General features: G+C 42.6%; 1 protein-coding gene across 6 annotated transcripts in view; it reads left to right on the plus strand.

The window, feature by feature from the left end:
• Nucleotides 1–18048, plus strand: part of TULP4 (TUB like protein 4) — a 200650-nt gene that overhangs the window by 102484 nt on the left and 80118 nt on the right. For all 6 annotated transcript variants that reach the window (XM_034669391.1, XM_034669388.1, XM_034669390.1 and 3 more), the window contains one exon: nt 16363–16491. In XM_034669391.1, the coding sequence (XP_034525282.1) occupies nt 16363–16491 (129 nt within the window). The remainder of the gene's footprint in view (nt 1–16362; nt 16492–18048) is intronic.

Consider the following 18048-nt stretch of genomic DNA (forward strand, 5'->3'; position numbering starts at 1 on the left):
GCCAAATACAGTCAAAACTAGAGGCTCTGACGGCCAGGGTCACCGAGGCAGAGGAACGCGTTAGCGAATTGGAGGATGGGTTAGTAGAAGAAAAAACGAAAATAGAAGCTGGTCTTAAAAAAATCCACACCCACGAATGTAGATTACGGGAGATTACTGACTCTATGAAATGATCCAACATCAGAATCATCGGCATCCCTGAAGGGGTGGAGAAAAACAGAGGTCTAGAAGAGATATTTGAACAAATTGTAGCTGAAAACTTCCCTAATCTAGCAAGGGAAACAAGCATTCGTGTCCAAGAGGCAGAGAGGACCCCATCCAAGCTCAACCAGGACAAACCTACGCCACGGCATGTCATAGTGCAATTCGCAAATATTAGATCCAAGGATACAGTATTGAAAGCGGCCAGGGCAAAGAAATTTCTCACGTACCAAGGCAAAGGTATCAGGATTACGTCAGACCTGTCTACAGAGACCTGGAATGAGAGAAAGGCTTGGGGGGGCATTTTTAAAGCTCTTTCAGAGAAAAACATGCAGCCAAGGATCCTTTATCCAGCAAAGCTGTCATTCAGAATTGATGGAGAAATAAAGACGTTCCAAAATCGCCAATCATTAACCAATTTCGTAACCACGAAACCAGCCCTACAGGAGATATTAAGGGGGGCTCTATAAAGGTAAAAAGGCCCCAAGAGTGATACAGAGCAGCAAGTCACAACCGATACAAAGACTTTAAAGAGAAATGGCATCATTAAAATCATATCTGTCAATAATCTCTATCAATCTAAATGGCTTAAACTCTCCCATAAAACGCCACAGGGTTGCAGATTGGATAAAAAGACATGACCCATCCATTTGCTGTCTACAAGAGACTCATTTTGAACCCAAAGATGCATTCAGACTTAGAGTAAGGGGATGGAGTACCATCTTCCACGCAAATGGACCTCAAAAGAAAGCTGGAGTAGCAATTCTCATATCAGATAGACTGGATTTTAAACTAGAGGCCATAGAGAGAGATACAGAAGGGCACTATATTATTCTTAAAGGAAGTATTCAACAAGTGGATATGACAATTATTAATATATATGCCCCCAACAGGGGAGCAGCAAGATACACAAGCCAACTCTTAACCAAAATAAAGAGACATATAGATAAGAACACAGTAATAGTAGGGGACCTCAACACCCCACTATCAGAAATAGACAGAACACCCTGGCAAAAACTAAGCAAAGAATCAAAGGCTTTGAATGCCATACTCGACGAGTTGGACCTCATAGATATATATAGAACACTACACCCCAGAACCAAAGAATACTCATTCTATTCAAATGCCCATGGAACATTCTCAAGAATAGATCATGCTCTGGGACACAAAACAGGTCTCAGCCAATACCAAAAGATTGAAATTATCCCCTGCATATTCTCAGACCACAACGCTCTGAAATTGGAACTCAACCACAAGGAAAAACCTGGAAGAAACTCAAACACTTGGAGGCTAAGAACCATCCTGCTCAAGAATGACTCGATAAACCAGGAAATCAAAAAACAAATTAAACAATTTATGGAGACCAACGAGAATGAATACACAACGGTCCAAAACCTATGGGATACTGCAAAGGCAGTCCTAAGGGGGAAATACATAGCCATCCAAGCCTCACTCAAAAGAATAGAAAAATCTAAAATGCAGTTTCTATATTCTCACCTCAAGAAACTGGAACAGCAACAGAGGGACAGGCCTAACCCACTGACAAGGAAGGAGTTGACCAAGATTAGAGCAGAAATCAATGAATTAGAGACCAGAACCACAGTAGAGCAGATCAACAGGACTAGAAGCTGGTTCTTTGAGAGAATCCATAAAATTGATAGACCACTGGCAAAACTTGTCCAAAAACAAAGAGAAAGGACTGAGATTATTAAAATTATGACTGAAAAGGGAGAGGTCACGACCAGCACCATTGAAATTGCAAGGATTATTAGAAACTTTTATCAACAGCTATATGCCAAAAAACTAAACAATCTGGAAGAGATGGAGGCCTTCCTGGAAACCTATAAACTACCAAGACTGAAACAGGAAGAAATAGATTTCTTAAATAGGCCAATTAACTATGAAGAAATTGAGTCAGTGATAAACAACCTTCCAAATAATAAAACTCCAGGCCCAGACGGTTTTCCTGGGGAATTCTACCAAACATTCAAAGAAGAAATAATACCTATTCTCCTAAAGCTATTTCAAAAAATAGAAACAGAAGGAAAGCTACCAAACTCATTCTATGAGGCTAATATTACCTTGATCCCCAAACCAGGCAAAGACCCCCTCAAAAAGGAGAATTACAGACCGATTTCTCTAATGAATATGGATGCCAAAATCCTCAACAAGATCCTTGCTAATAGAATCCAACAGTACATTAAAAGGATTATCCATCATGACCAAGTGGGATTCATACCTGGGATGCAAGCATGGTTCAACACTCGCAAATCAATCAATGTGATACATCATATCAACAAGAAAAGACTCAAGAACCATATGATCCTCTCAATTGATGCAGAAAAAGCATTTGACAAAATACAGCATCCTTTCCTGATTAAAACCCTTCAGAGTGTAGGAATAGAGGGTACATTTCTCAATCTCATAAAAGCCATCTATGAAAAGCCTACTGCAAGCATTATTCTCAATGGGGAAAAGCTGGAAGCCTTTCCCTTAAGATCAGGAACACGACAAGGATGCCCACTCTCGCCACTATTATTCAACATAGTACTAGAAGTCCTTGCAACAGCAATCAGAAGACAAAAAGGGATCAAAGGTATCCAAATCGGCAAAGAAGAAGTCAAACTGTCTCTCTTTGCAGATGACATGATACTCTATATGGAAAACCCAAAGGAATCCACTCCCAAACTATTAGAAGTTATAGAACAATTCAGTAAGGTGGCAGGATACAAAATCAATGCCCAGAAATCAGTTGCATTTCTATACACGAATAACGAGACTGAAGAAAGAGAAATTAGGGAATCCATCCCATTTACAATAACACCAAAAACCATGCGTTACCTTGGAATTAACTTAACCAGAGACGTAAAGGACCTATATGCTAGAAACTATAGATCACTTTTGAAAGATATTGAGGAAGACATAAAAAGATGGAAAAATATTCCATGCTCATGGATTGGAAGAATTAACATAGTTAAAATGTCCATACTACCCAGAGCAATCTACACTTTCAATGCTATCCCGATCAAAATACCGAGGACATTTTTCAAAGAACTGGAACAAATAGTCCTTAAATTTGTATGGAACCAGAAAAGGCCCCGAATCTCCAAGGAACTGTTGAAAAGGAAAAACAAAGCTGGGGGCATCACAATGCCGGATTTCGAGCTGTACTACAAAGCTGTGATCACAAAGACAGCATGGTACTGGCACAAAAACAGACACATCGACCAATGGAACAGAATAGAGAACCCAGAAATGGACCCTCGGCTCTTTGGGCAACTAATCTTTGATAAAGCAGGAAAAAACATCCGGTGGAAAAAAGACAGTCTCTTCAATAAATGGTGCTGGGAAAATTGGACAGCTACATGCAAAAGAATGAAACTTGACCACTCTCTCACACCATACACAAAAATAAACTCCAAATGGATGAAAGACCTCAATGTGAGACAGGAATCCATCAAAATTCTAGAGGAGAACATAGGCAACAACTTCTATGACATCGGCCAGAGCAACCTTTTTCACGACACATCTCCAAAGGCAAGAGAAATAAAAGATAAAATGAACTTATGGGACTTTATCAGGATAAAGAGCTTCTGCACAGCCAAGGAAACAGTCAAAAAAACTAAGAGACAGCCCACGGAATGGGAGAATATATTTGCAAAGGACACCACAGATAAAGGACTGGTATCCAAGATCTACAAAGAACTTCTCAAACTCAATACACGAGAAACAAATAAACAAATCATAAAATGGGCAGAAGATATGAACAGACACTTTTCCAATGAAGACATACAAATGGCTAACAGACACATGAAAAAATGTTCAAAATCATTAGCCATCAGGGAAATTCAAATCAAAACCACACTGAGATACCACCTTACGCCAGTTAGAATGGCAAAGATAGACAAGGCAAGAAACAACAATTGTTGGAGAGGATGTGGAGAAAGGGGATCCCTCCTACATTGTTGGTGGGAATGCAAGTTGGTACAGCCACTCTGGAAAACAGTGTGGAGGTCCCTTAAAAAGTTAAAAATTGAACTACCCTATGACCCAGCCATTGCACTACTGGGTGTTTACCCCAAAGATACAGACGTAGTAAAGAGAAGGGCCATATGCACCCCAATGTTCATAGCTGCATTGTCCACAATAGCCAAATCATGGAAGGAGCCGAGATGCCCTTCAACAGATGACTGGATTAAGAAGCTGTGGTCCATATATACAATGGAATATTACTCAGCTATCAGAAAGAACGAATTCTCAACATTTGCTGCAACATGGACGGCACTGGAGGAGATAATGCTAAGTGAAATAAGTCAAGCAGAGAAAGACAATTATCATATGATTTCTCTCATCTATGGAACATAAGAACTAGGATGATCGGTAGGGGAAGAAAGGGATAAAGAAAGCGGGGGTAATCGGAAGGAGGAATGAAACATGAGAGACTATGGACTATGAGAAACAAACTGAGGACTTCAGAGGGGAGAGGGGTGGCGGAACGGGATAGACTGGTGATGGGTGGTAAGGAGGGCACGTATTGCATGGTATACTGGGTGTTATACGCAACTAACGGAGCATCGAACTTTACATCGGAATCCGGGGATGTACTGTATGGTGACTAACGTAATATAATTTAAAAAATCATTAAAAAAATATAATAAAAAATCATTTATAAAAAACAAATTTGAGCAACGAAATAAATGAATAGTATCAAGATTATAACCCAAACTATAAAGTAAATATCCATGTTTCCATTACTGATAAAAAAAATAACTAAATAAATAGAGAAGAATAGACCAATATCCCTGGCAGAGGAGTTATAAATAATTTTGTAGATACCCCTCCCTCAAGGAGGTAGAACATAATTTACTACTCCCTAAGTGTAGGCCACCTGTGGTCACTCCCTTCCCAAAAGTGCAGTGTGGAAAGGGAGAAGAAAGAGTAACTTGACAGTGAAGAAACCTGACAAATGCTACTTCTGCAGGTGAGTAAAGTTAATGTCAACATTGATAAGTCCTATTGAGAGTATACACCTAGTGATGTGCTGTGATGGGAAGGGCACTTCACCTGTATGGTCATCCTTCCTAAGCCCTTAAGTTCAGCCTAGAATGGGAAAACATCAGACAAACCTCAGTTGAGGGGCATTTAACAGAATACCTCTTGAGCCCTCCTTAAAACTGTCCAGGTTACGAAAAACAAGGAAAGTCAGAAAAACTGTCATAGTGAAGAGGATCCCAAGGAGACATGGCAATGAAATGCAGTATTCTGGATGGGATCCAGGAACAGATAAGGGACACTAGATTAAAACTAATGAAAGTTGAATAAAGTATGAACTTTAGTCTGTAATAATATATCCATATTGGTCAAAGAATAGTGACAAATGCACTATACTAATGTAGCGTGTGGCGCATATGGGACCTCTGTGCTATCTTTGTGATTATTCTGTAAATCGAAAACTCTTCGAAAATTTAAAGTTTATTTAGAAATCTAGAAATTTGTTTACCCTTTGGCAGGAACTTCAAAAATTCATATTTATATAGTGCATCAGTGTCTTCCAACACATTTACAGTTCCTTTCGTTGAGTTTCTTCTCTAGTTTTACAAGGGAATTCTTCTTTTATGAGCATTAAACTCATATCTAAAAAACATGTAGGACGTAGTACCACTGTTAAAACAGAACTGGGGTGGTAAAGATCAGGCTAAGAGTGATCTCTTTCGCACTGGCTCTTTTTCTTCAGTTTATGACTTCACCACCCACACAGGGGACGTGAGCACTGTGTGAAGCCTTGCCTGGGGATCAGGACCATGTCTCTGCCCAGACGCCCCCCCCACTCCGCCCCATCCCAGCTGACAACCCTGAGGGGCAGGGAGGGGAGTCTGCTTTGCTGTTTATGACTCCTGCAGCAGAAGGGGTCATTCATGTGAGTGGAGAGCACTGAGGAGGAGCAGCCTGACAGGAGAAACAGTCCAGAGAACCGTTAGGGATGTGCTAAGTTTGTGTTATCTGCTGGGCATCCAAGTAGAGATCTTGGAGAGGATGTGGAGTAAGGGACTGAAGGTAAGAATTTGGAGGTCATCAATGTTGGGATTTAAAGATGAGACTAGATCACTAGGAAATCAGATAGGTTGAAGAGAGAAGGGTCATGATGGAGCCCTGGAGGTAGCCAGCAGAGGATGGAGGAGGAAGAGCTAGCAGAGAGAAGGCTGGAAAGCGTGGTGGGAACCACAGTTCATGGACACTATGAGTGCTGGCTGCTATGGCTCACAGCTGACAGCTGGTGCCCCCCCGCCCCCATTCCCACCCAGCAGCCAGCAGCCAAGGACTGACACCAGGGGAGCACAGAAGCTGCCCCTTGCCTCAAAGCGGGGCTGCCTGTGGTGCACCCTGGAGCTCTCCTGGGATCAGGGTGAGTCAACTGGTCCCCAACCAACACCCCTTCCTGCGAGCACTCAGGAGAAACCACAGTAAACCATTAAGTGCACAAGAATCCCTTTTTCAGGCTCTAACTAAAGATGCCAAGTATAGAGGGTTTATTGAGGATTGAGGAATGCACCCTAGTAAATGGTAGCTAGCTATTATTGCTCCTTTTCCCACAACAAAACTTCCCCTTCCAGACAGCATGGGCCTCCCTTACAGCGGAGGCTCTCCCCACAGCGGGAATGCTCTTCCTGTCCGCTGCTCCTTCAGGAAAGGGTAATGTCAGACAGGAGGTGGCTGCCTCCTCTGTCGAGGCTCAGGGAAGTGATGAGAACACAAGGGCTGGAGGAGACCAACGGAGGGTCTGGGCAGCACAGAGGAGGGAGCTCTTAGTTCTGCCTATCGGACGCAGAGACATTGTCACAGAGATGGTGACACTTGAATTGCACATTGAAGGAAATCCTGTGCCAACTTCAAGCCTTACCTCGAGGTCCATGGGGGCAGAGACCCTTACTTTAGCTCTAGTGGGCTCAGCTCTTTGGGTTTTACAGCCTCTTTTCAGATCCATCTAAAGCCGCAGCTGTCTTCCTACAGTGTCACGGTGGCCTCTCATCTCAGGGGTTCTCCAGGCAGGCAGCCCTGCACAGTTCACTTTTCAAGCCAGAGCAAGTTGCCAAAAAGGAGTGAAGAGGAAGACACAGGAATTATGTGAATCTACTCTAAGCTGATCACATCTTTTGGCCAGCTAGAATCAGCCACCTTCCTAATTTGTCCCCTTCTTCTGGGGCTGCAGTCTGTGTTTTCCAAGGGCACGGCTGTGCCTTCTCTCTTTCAGCCCTCACAAGTCCTTGTGTGTGGTGTGTTACAGATGCCTAGTAATGACTACTGGATCCCCAAGACTCGAATTTCTTCTTGGAGGAAATCATGAAGGCAGGTATAGTTGGTGGAGGCATAGAGTGGAACAGAGTCATTCTTTTCCCTAAGCCCAGTGGAGGAGACCAGGGAGAAGGAAAAAACCTGGTATGTCTTAGCAGAGCATGAAACTAAGACGTTCCAAGCTGGAGAGGCTCCAAGTCTGTGGAGATAAATAAAAACCAGAACAAGATAAATCATTTTACACCTGTTAGATGGGAAAAAATTTAAGAGTGTGGCATTATCAAGTATAGTTAAGATATAAGGCAAAGGTAAAGTGCTGATAGGTATAAACTGTTCTGGTCTCTTTGGGAGCTAAGCTGGTGAGGTCTGTAAAGGCAGAGCTGCCCGTGTCTTGAATCCGGGTACCCCGAACTGTGCACGGGGAAGCTCGCAGCAGCCCCTAAGCACTATTGTTCGTAAAGGCAGGAAGGAAAAAGGAAGGCAGCCTAAATGTTTATCAGGAAGAGAATGAATAAATAAATTGTGGTATATTCACGCAGTGAATATAAATTATTAGAGCTTTCCATGGGGTGAATTTCACAACGTGACACAGACTTAAAAAATACATAGTTTTTTAAAGCTTAAAAACATGTAGAAATATTCGTTTTAAAGTTGGATGGTGGGCACATGGAAGGTTATAATCCCAGTTGCATTTTTTGGTGTATGTTAAAATTTTTCTGTAATATTTAAATTTTAAAAAGAAAATATTTAAGTGAGGATACATTCACATAATTTATAAATATAAAAATGCATGTGAATTGAAAACATGAACTACCAAAGAAAGCATTTTTTTCTTAGAGGAGGAAGGCTGAGGTGTGGGAAGAACACACAGGGTCTTTCCAGTAGTCCTGCTGGTATTTTCCTAAGCTGAATGGGGAGAGTACTTTGAGGAGGTGAATTTTTTAAAAAAACTTTTATATATGTCATAAATATTGCCCAGTTTAAAAAAAAGTTTTTTAAAAAGTCAGGGGAGATTTGTACCTTCTCTCAGCTCTACCTTTTTATTTTTTTTATTTTATTTATTTATTTTTTTTTAAAGATTTTACCCATTTATTTGACAGAGATAGAGACAGCCAGCAAGAGAGGGAACACAAGCTGGGGGAGTGGGAGAGGAAGAAGCAGGCTCATAGCGGAGGAGCCTGATGTGGGGCTCGATCCCATAACACCGGGATCATGTCCTGAGCCGAAGGCAGACGCTTAACCGCTGTGCCACCCAGGCGCCCCTCAGCTCTACCTTTTTAATCTATAAAATGGGAAGGTTATAGTAATGGTAATACCTCCTTCTAAGATACTTGCAAAGACAAAATAAGCTAATGTATGTGAAAAACATGAAAACCATTGATTATTATTTTTATAAGTATTTTTTTTAAGATTTATTTATTTATTTATTCATTCGACAGAGATAGAGACAGCCAGCGAGAGAGGGAACACAAGCAGGGGGAGTGGGAGAGGAAGAGGCAGGCTCACAGCAGAAGAGCCTGATGTGGGGCTCGATCCCACAACGGCGGGATCACGCCCTGAGCCGAAGGCAGACGCTTAACCGCTGTGCCACCCAGGCGCCCCCATTGATTATTATTATTATTGCTAAAAGAAATTGTTCAAATTTCCTGTCAAGGGAGTATGAAAAGCTGAAATATGTCCATTGTGGGAAAATCAGAAGGTGTAGAAAAATTCTGATAAAAATTGTAATCTGCTAATGTTTTAGTTTATTTCTTCTTAATATGATTTTTGTTTTCTTCTATCAGAACTAGAATTTGTTGTTAAAAGTTGTTTTTCAGAAATGTGTGCATCTCAGAGGTATGATGGCAGGAGTGCATGCATTTTAGAAAGAAAAAGTGAGTAGCTTCTCTAAGCCCTATGTCATGTGCTCCTTGAGGGTGGGGCATCTCTTCCATCTGTGTGTTCCCCTCTGAGCAGCACCCAGGTGGTGCTGAGTGATAGATGGCTGTAGGCCAGCTGGTTGACCTTGGGAATGGAGACAGGTGCCCGAAATAGGCAAGGAGACTGCAGCTCTGGCCTGGACCCTGACCCACCTTGAACGTGCTGTGTGACCTCAAGCAGGCCTCTTCATCCCATTAGCCTCCCTTTCCTCCTTGTGAGACTGAGTGGTTGTGTTAGCTCTAAATTGGCTGAAGCCAGTAACTACTGTCTATACCAAGTATACTTTTGTGAGGGCAAGTGGGAAATGATACTGGAAAAAACATGCTAGTTCCTCATGGTAAGGTGCTTTGAAACCTCAGTCCAGGAGTGTTTGTGACTGAACATCCTTTCCAGTAAAATTTCTACTCAGAAGATGGCAGCTGAGATTGTATGGAAAAGGATGGAAATTAGAACCATTGAGAGTATTCTTGCCACTGGATTTTGAGGTGTGTACAAATCAGTGGCTGGAAGTGGTCAGGAGATGAAGGGGCTGCTACGTGTTGTGTTTTCTACAGACTGTTTATAGCATTTTATATATTGCTTTCATGGAAGACTCTTGCTGTCACTAAGTGGATAAGGCTGGGAATGGTGAATTTGCATTTCTATCAGGTGACCTGGTAGAGTCCTTTCTTTGTCATGCAGCCCTCCCTGATGATATAACTCTATCCAATAAGAAGCTGTGTTATTTCCCAACAAAGAGGTTTGGAAGACTTCAGGAAGAAATGTGTAACTGTGTTTCCTGTGAGGTGCCCTAGAGAAGCTGGGTTTGAGATAGTCATCCCCCAGCTCATCCCCTTCAGAACCATTCAGAGGCTATGTGGTCCCCGGATTCTAGGCTCTGACCTCAGACCTGTGTTCTCTGAATTCTTTATTGTCTCTAGTCATTTCCTTCTTGGAGTTCTTTATCAACAACTTGAACTGGATGAATACATGAGTGAGGACTGGATTTATGGACATTTAAGTGAGAGAAATAAGATTATGTGGAAATAAAAGCTGATTTTTTTTTCCAAATATGGTCAGTGTTTCAGTGGGCTTAACAAGAAAAACTTCTCCCACTCAGTAAGAACAAAGACATCTGAATTAAAAAGGGGCAAAGGATTTGAATAGACATTTCTCCAGAAAAGATATATAAATGCCCAATAAACACTTGAAAAGATGCTCAACATCATTAGCCATCAGAGAAGTGCAAATCACAACCACTTCACATCCATTAGGGTGGCTGTCCTAAAGAAGACATGATAGCAGGTGTTGGAAAGAAATGTGGAGGGGCGCCTGGGTGGCACAGCGGTTAAGCGTCTGCCTTCAGCTCAGGGCACGATCCCGGCATTATGGGATCGAGCCCCACATCAGGCTCCTCTGCTATGAGCCTGCTTCTTCCTCTCCCACTCCCCCTGCTTGTGTTCCCTCTCTCGCTGGCTGTCTCTACCTCTGTCAAATAAATAAATAAAATCTTAAAAAAAAAAAAAGAAATGTGGAGAAATTGGAACCTTCACACACAGTGGTGCTGGTAGTATGTGTAAGGAGAATGTAAGTTGGTGCTGCCACTTTGGAAAACGGTTCCTTTAGAAGGTAAACATAGAATTATCATTCGACCCAGCAACTCCGCTCCCAGGCATATACCCAAGAAAGGAAAAACCTGTGTCCATACAAAGATTTGTACAGGAATGTTCATAGAAATATTATTTGTAATAGTCAAATGATGGAAACAACCCAGCTGTTTATCAGCTGTGAGTGGGTGGACACAGTGTGAGGTATCCACACAATGGAATATTATTTGGCCATGGAAAGGAAGTAAGTCCTGTTACATGCTTACAGCATGGATAAACCTTGAAAACATTGTGCTGAGTGAAAGAAGCCAGACACAGAAGGCCACATATTGTATGATTCCATTTGTATGAAATTTCCAGAATAGGCAAGTCAGTAAAGACAGAAAGAAAATGAGTGATTGCCTGGGGCTGGGAGGTGGGGGGTATTGAGGCATTGATGAAGGTGTTCTAAAATTCACTGTGATGGTTGCACAGCTCTGTAGATACAGTAAAACCATTAAATTGTACATTTTAAATGGGTGAATTGTATGGTATGTGAGTTTTGTCACAAGCTGGTACCAAAAACAAAATCTTATTTGAACTAATCTTGATTTTCTTTTTAAAGATTGTATGTATTTATTTGAGAGAGAGAGAGAGCAGGAGTGGAAGGGAGTGGGGTGGGGAAAGGGAGAAGCAGGGAGCAGGGAGCTCCATGTGGAGCTCGATCCCAGGAGCCTGGGATCATGACCTAGCCGAAGGCAGATACTTAACCGACTGAGCCACCCAGGTGCCCCTTATTTGAACCAATCTTAACATCTTATTATTGAGAGAGAATATTCTAAAATTCAACAGAAATGTGGCTAATCCTCATTCAGAAATAGTTCAGTTTAGAAAGATTTGTGGAATGCCTACTGTGTGCCTGACACAGTGCTGGGCTCCAGGAACGTGAAAGCAAAGAAGTTCTCGGGTGACGGGGAACGAGATGTTTGAGGGAGTAAATGCAGGGTGTGAACAGTGTGGAAGGTACTGGGGTAGTGGCAAGCGGGAATGGTTGGAATGTCAGGGAAGGCGTTACCACCAGGGTCAAAGGGCAGAGGGGTATTTTAGGCCAAAGGGGCCCAGAAGTGTGTGGGGGTGGTGACTTTTTAGGTACAGAATTGGGTGGGGAGTACAAGCAGCAGGAGGTGGTCCTGGGAAGAGGGACTGACTTTCCAACCATTTATCTTCTATCAAAGAATAGTAAATACTGTGCTGAACTAGTCTCTATATTCTAGAAGTTTTAGCTCACACTTGAATAGCATGGAGCTCTCACTGATTGGATGTTTGCTGTGTGCCTGGAGCCGTGCTAGGTTCCTATCTCAGCATACTCCTCGCACATTAGAAGGATGTGCTGCTGTGGCCTCATGGACAAAAGACCCCAAGCCAGTCAGCAAGTCGCTCTGGTGAGTGGCAAAGCCATGACTCTGGCCCAGAGCCTGCACGCCCCCCAGAGCACTGCCTGGCCCTTTGTGCTGCTGGGCGTCAGTCTGGGAGACCGCCGTGCATGTGGAGTTTTTTCCAGCTTCCATTTCAAGATACTTTTGCTTCTTTGTTAGAATGACTAAGTGTATCTAAAATTCAAATCACTTCTAAAACTCATTTTGTTTTACTAAATGTATCTAAACTTAAACTGGCACAATTGAACTTATTTCAGTTTCACTTAATAAAAATTACAGAATAAGAAAAACTGAACAGTGATAATCACAGGTATTTATTACTTGAGCTATTTGTATTGAGCATTCATTCAAATTACGTTCTTTGTAAATTGAGAAAAATACTTCCAAACGTTGGTGATACTGGCCATTCACTGAGGTGGTTTCCCGTATATTTTTATAAAATATAATTATATTTGTATCTCCCAACACCACTTAAAAGGTTTCTGCCTGAAAAGATGAACCTCCTTGAGATGGGTTAACTGACACTTGTTTGTTCTCCCTAAAAGTAGATGGGGTGTAGGAAATGAGGTGGCTTATTTAGAGCATTAGATTACATCCCAGATAGACTTTCAGCAGACCTGCCCTATATTTTTAATGTAGATTTCTATACTTTTAATAGTCCTCAATAAGTATTTATTAATAACAACCATAAAATGATAGAATGTTCATCTAACATTGGAGAGAGTGACAGGTTGGCATTTTTTTGAATAATCAAAGACCTGCGTCAATATTTAGCTTATCTTCTGACTTTTTAGTAGAACACACCCTTCAGCTAGTGCCCTCAACACCCACGTTCTTTTGTGCCCAGAGTAAACTGGAGCCCTGTTTCCTTTCCAAAGAGAAGGGGGGCTCTGCTTTAGAATGCCTGGCAGAGGCTGAGCACCCTGCCATGTAATGTGGGCAACTGGACCCCTGGTTGGTAGTTTCTCAGCACTCTGGTATGTCCTGACGTTGCCAACTAGACTGGAAGGATTTGGAGAACAGGAAATAAGCTGCTGGGAGATAAGGCGGGCAGCTCTGAGTTGTAGACGAGAGAGGAAATGAGAATTCTAATCCAGGGAAACAACATTAGCAGTTTGACTTTATTTTTAAGCCAAGAATCATTGGAAAGATTTCTTTCTCTACTTTGGGGAGCTACCCACCTACTCAGCTACACTGGTTAGAACTAACAGCGATGGGGACAGCATTCCCATCCACTGCTGCATCTGCACTGATCGAGAGGTGAAACTGAGTCTGTGAACCCTTTGTTTATTCAACAGTTACTACTGTGGTATCATAAGACCAAGGAATCTTTAAAGTGAAAAATAACTAAAATTTTTTTGCCTTTGCTCTTTTGTGTCTGTGTCATGCTGTGACTCCACGGCTGTTTTCATGAAGAAGAGGGGTTTTGTTATTGATGTTAACCTAATATTCAGCCGTACCTGGCAATGTATATTCAGGGCAGAAACACAAAAGTATAGAAAATGTGACCAACATTTATTTTCTAAAATATGACACGTTGTCATCAAATATTATCTATAGGGAAGGTCATAGCAGATGAATGGGCTCTGTGTTAACTTAAGGAAATAATTTAAAAACTGATCAGTTGTAAATATCATGCACTTATTTGTCATATTCCATCCTGTGGTGGCCATTCTGAAGTACGTGAGTGATGGTGGGTTTTAACAATGAGTGTGTGTCTTTAAGGACCAAATTGTAGCAACATGCACGTTTGTGGATTGCAGTGCTCAGGCCAAGTCATCGCTGGATCTGAAAGAAGTTTATGAAGTTGGCCTCGACTGACTGTTTGGAAATTCTAAACTTTATGACACATTCAGTGTCATCTAAAGACTGTTGTTGTTGATGATGTTACTGTTTTTTTTTTTAATTAGATCAGTAGTTTAAATAGAGAATTTTATTTTTATTTCTTTATTTTTTAAATAGATAATTTAAAAAACTGGACTTAAAAAAATGAATCTGGGTTTGTTTCCCCCCCAGTCCACCTCTGTTGAGGCCCCCTTCTGTGTATGTTCACAACTCTGTAACTGCATTTAGAGCACTAGATTACGTCTGTTGGGTGAACTGAACTCCACGAGTGCAAAGACGTCTTAATCTCTATCCTCAGCACCTACAGCTCATAGTAAGGAGGCAGCCGCAGTGTTGGCTGTTGTTAAAATGCCTTTGGGCATTGAAAATAACTTTTGGATGTAGTTTTCAATAACCTTTTATGGTTCAAAGATATAATTGAATAAGGGTCGTAACTTCTAATTATATGTTACTCTTTGGCACAATACACTCAGAATTACTGTGTGTCAGTATTCAAAGATGAGCCTGCCTCTGTCCCTTTCCTCGGATGCACAGCTCAGCGGGGAGGCGTGGGTGTAAACCAGTAGTTAGGGAGGGTGGTGTAGGTGCTACATTTGCAGAGCTGTGACCAGAGTGAGGCAGCAGGTCTAGGGGAGAGAGAGAGCCGTTGGGGCTGCTGAGGGCGTGGTTAGCGTCTGCTTCCTTGAAAGCGGACTTCGGCAGGGGAGCCATCAACGAGGTGAGATTTGTCTGGTGATTGCCGGGTCTCAAAGGATTGCAGCTCACAGCTGTTTTTGATTTTTTGCAGAGTTTTAAAAAAGAGCTACAATATCCTTACATTTCAAGGGGGTCATAATTTCCTCTTGGATTTTATTATGCATCTTGCAACAAATGCTGGTGCCACCATGTGTGGCAGACCAAGGCTGGGGCCTGTCCAGCTCTCTGGTACCTGAAAATCAACTGAAAGACTTAATATCAGGTGTGCCCTTGGCACGGGTTTGAGAAGCGACAGGACTTTCGTGTTAGTCTGTGGTTTGGACGCAGGTGGGCGTGAGGAGGGGTCTGGCCATTGCAGAGGTCCTTGACAATCCGTCCTTGGCCTTGCTTGCTGTTTCAGAACGTGGAGACAGTTGACACTGGGGCTGCGTGTTCATCACGGTTATGAAGTGAAGTCCTGCGGGGGGACGGGATTCAGATCTTTCTTATGCACAGCCGCTGTGCCCTGGCTTGTTAATGACAGTGCTTGTTTGACTGACACGCGCTAGTATACGTCTGTGCATCCGTGGATGTTCTGTCCCCCAGATGGACTTTCAGCTTCCCTTCTGGTGTTCTCCGTCTGGGCATTGATCATGTAGTGTCACACAGTGTGAACCTAGTAAGTACAAACCAGATGTCTGACTGAATGAATGAATTCCTCAGGATCACCGACATAGGCCAGTCAGGTACTTGGGGAACCTTTCCCGCAGTGAAGGCAGGGTATTGGTTTTGTGGTTCATGGGCTCCCAGGACCACTTCATAGCCCTGTGTACTTAACAGATTTTACTGGGCTCTGTGAGCCCTGCCCTCAGGCTCCTTGGGCATTTACCTAATCCCACAGACCACCTACTAGGGGGTCCACCTCTTGGATGAGGGAGTGATAGTTGAGAAAGATGTGAGTGATTTGTCTAGGATCAGAATTTTTCAAATTAAAAAATTAAGTTGTTATACTCACAAATTTTGAAGCTTATAATTTCTTCTTATTTCCTCTGTGGTAAGTACTAAATAGCTTAGACATACATACCAACTGTATTTTTTCTAAGTTGTTTAGATGCTGAATTGTTCTTGCACTTGTGAGAGGCAGGGCTTCCTCTCTTTTTTTGGCAATGGGCATTTTTGTGCCACAGTTTATTGTTTGCTTAGGTGTCTGCCATTTGTCAGGAGGCCTTGTCATGGGGTTCTAGTTCCCTGTGATTCTGCCGCCTGTGGGTTGTGCCCTGTCCCCTCTGCTAATCCCCACACCTGCCCTCAGCCTTTCATTCCCTTTGACAATGCCTTCTCTTTAGTTCTGAGCTCTCATCTCTTCAGAGACATACTCCTGGCCCACTGCTTCATTCCCTGTGGTAAATATCTTCTTGGTTATTTTCTAGGTTGTCCTGGTGAGGTGGAATGAGCCATACCAGAAGCTGGCCACGTGTGACGCAGATGGAGGGATATTTGTGTGGATTCAGTACGAAGGGAGGTGGTCTGTGGAATTAGTCAACGACCGAGGGGCTCAGGTGAGTGGGCAGGAGTCTCTTCCAGTGAGACATTGCTGGAGAGAGAATGCAGAGCACGTATTCCAGGGCCAGTGGAAGGTCCTTCCAGAAACAGGTGGAGTAGAAATAAATAAAAGTAGTATCCTGCTTTTCATTCCTCTTGAGTATATCACTTGATAAAAAGGGAAAGATCATACTTCTCTATTCAACTATTCTGCTGTTGTGAGAACTCTCCAAGTTTAAAGCTTTAATTAAATCTGTGAAATCATTTTTTACCATTCATCGTTGTGATTACATGTTAAATTTGGATCCTCTGAAGTGCTTATGGCGTATCACTTTTTTGCTCCCTTTGAAAGGTACTTTCCCTGAGTTGTAATCTTCATAGTTCTCTCGCAGGGAGCTCCACACGAACTGTTCTCACAACCTACTCGTCAAGCTGAGTTTTTAACACTCTCTTCTGTCAGGTTTCAATTAGCGTGGCCACCTGTTGTCATCCCTCCGCTCTTCCTTTCTGATACAAATTTGTCTCTGCTCTGAGGAAAACAGGCGCTCCAGGGACTCCCTGCTGAGCTATGCTATTTTTAAATCTGCTCCAGAGATTCTTCTGGCTTATGGTACAGATCTGGCTCTTCCCTCCTCCCCCTGTGATGATGGGCTGTATGGAGCTCCTCGTCTCGTCTCCTATACTTAGGGACACAGGTCCCATTCCAGGGATTTGACAGAACTCTGGCTTCAGAACCAAGTCCTCAGGGGACTTTTCTCCGTGAGGGCTGTCTTAGACTGTTTTACCACTCCAGGGATGGTTTTCCTGTGTCTGCCTTTCTATACATTTCTCAGGAAATGGATTCTCACCCTCTTTTCTCCCATCTGTTGCTTAAATAAACTACGAGCTCCCCAAGGTTAAAGATACAACCAGTGAAGTGACACAAAATTGCAAGGAACAAAGATACCCTTAGCAGTCACTATTACACTAAGGGCCTTTGCAAGTTGTCATCACAGAAGTATCTACCTCTAGGTAAAACAGAACATTTTCTTTTGTGTGAGTTCATGTATTTGGTAGAGTAAATGTGATGATTTTGACTGACTCTGAAAAGGCCTCATCTGTTTCCTGTATACTTCCATGGAGTGAGAAGAGGAAGAGATAGAACCCACCCTGTTGACTACTAATTAGCTGTCTTGAAATAGAGCCACAGATGTGGAAATCCCCATGACCATGAGAAGTTCCTGCTGCCTGGAGGGTAGACACCACTGTGGTCAAGAGCATGAGCTCCGGAGTCAGACCACACTCCGTGATTTCCTAATAGAAGATATTCTCTGTGCCTCAGTCTTCTTATCTGTAGCATAGGGACTCTAAGGCTACCTGCCTCAGAGGATCACTAGGATGATTAAATAAGATTAAGTGTAGAAAGTACTTTGGACACTACATGAGAGCAGTCACCACGTATTGCTCTAGTGCCTGTAGTATTACGAGGCACTACGACCTTGTACCTCTGACCCCAGAATGTACCTGCCCTTAAATAGCGGCCATAATGTTTGGGCGCCTGGGTGGCTCAGTTGGTTGTGCATCTGACTCTTGGT

The sequence above is a fragment of the Ailuropoda melanoleuca genome, chromosome 10 (genome assembly GCF_002007445.2).
Source record: "Ailuropoda melanoleuca isolate Jingjing chromosome 10, ASM200744v2, whole genome shotgun sequence".
Classification (NCBI taxonomy): domain Eukaryota; kingdom Metazoa; phylum Chordata; class Mammalia; order Carnivora; family Ursidae; genus Ailuropoda; species Ailuropoda melanoleuca.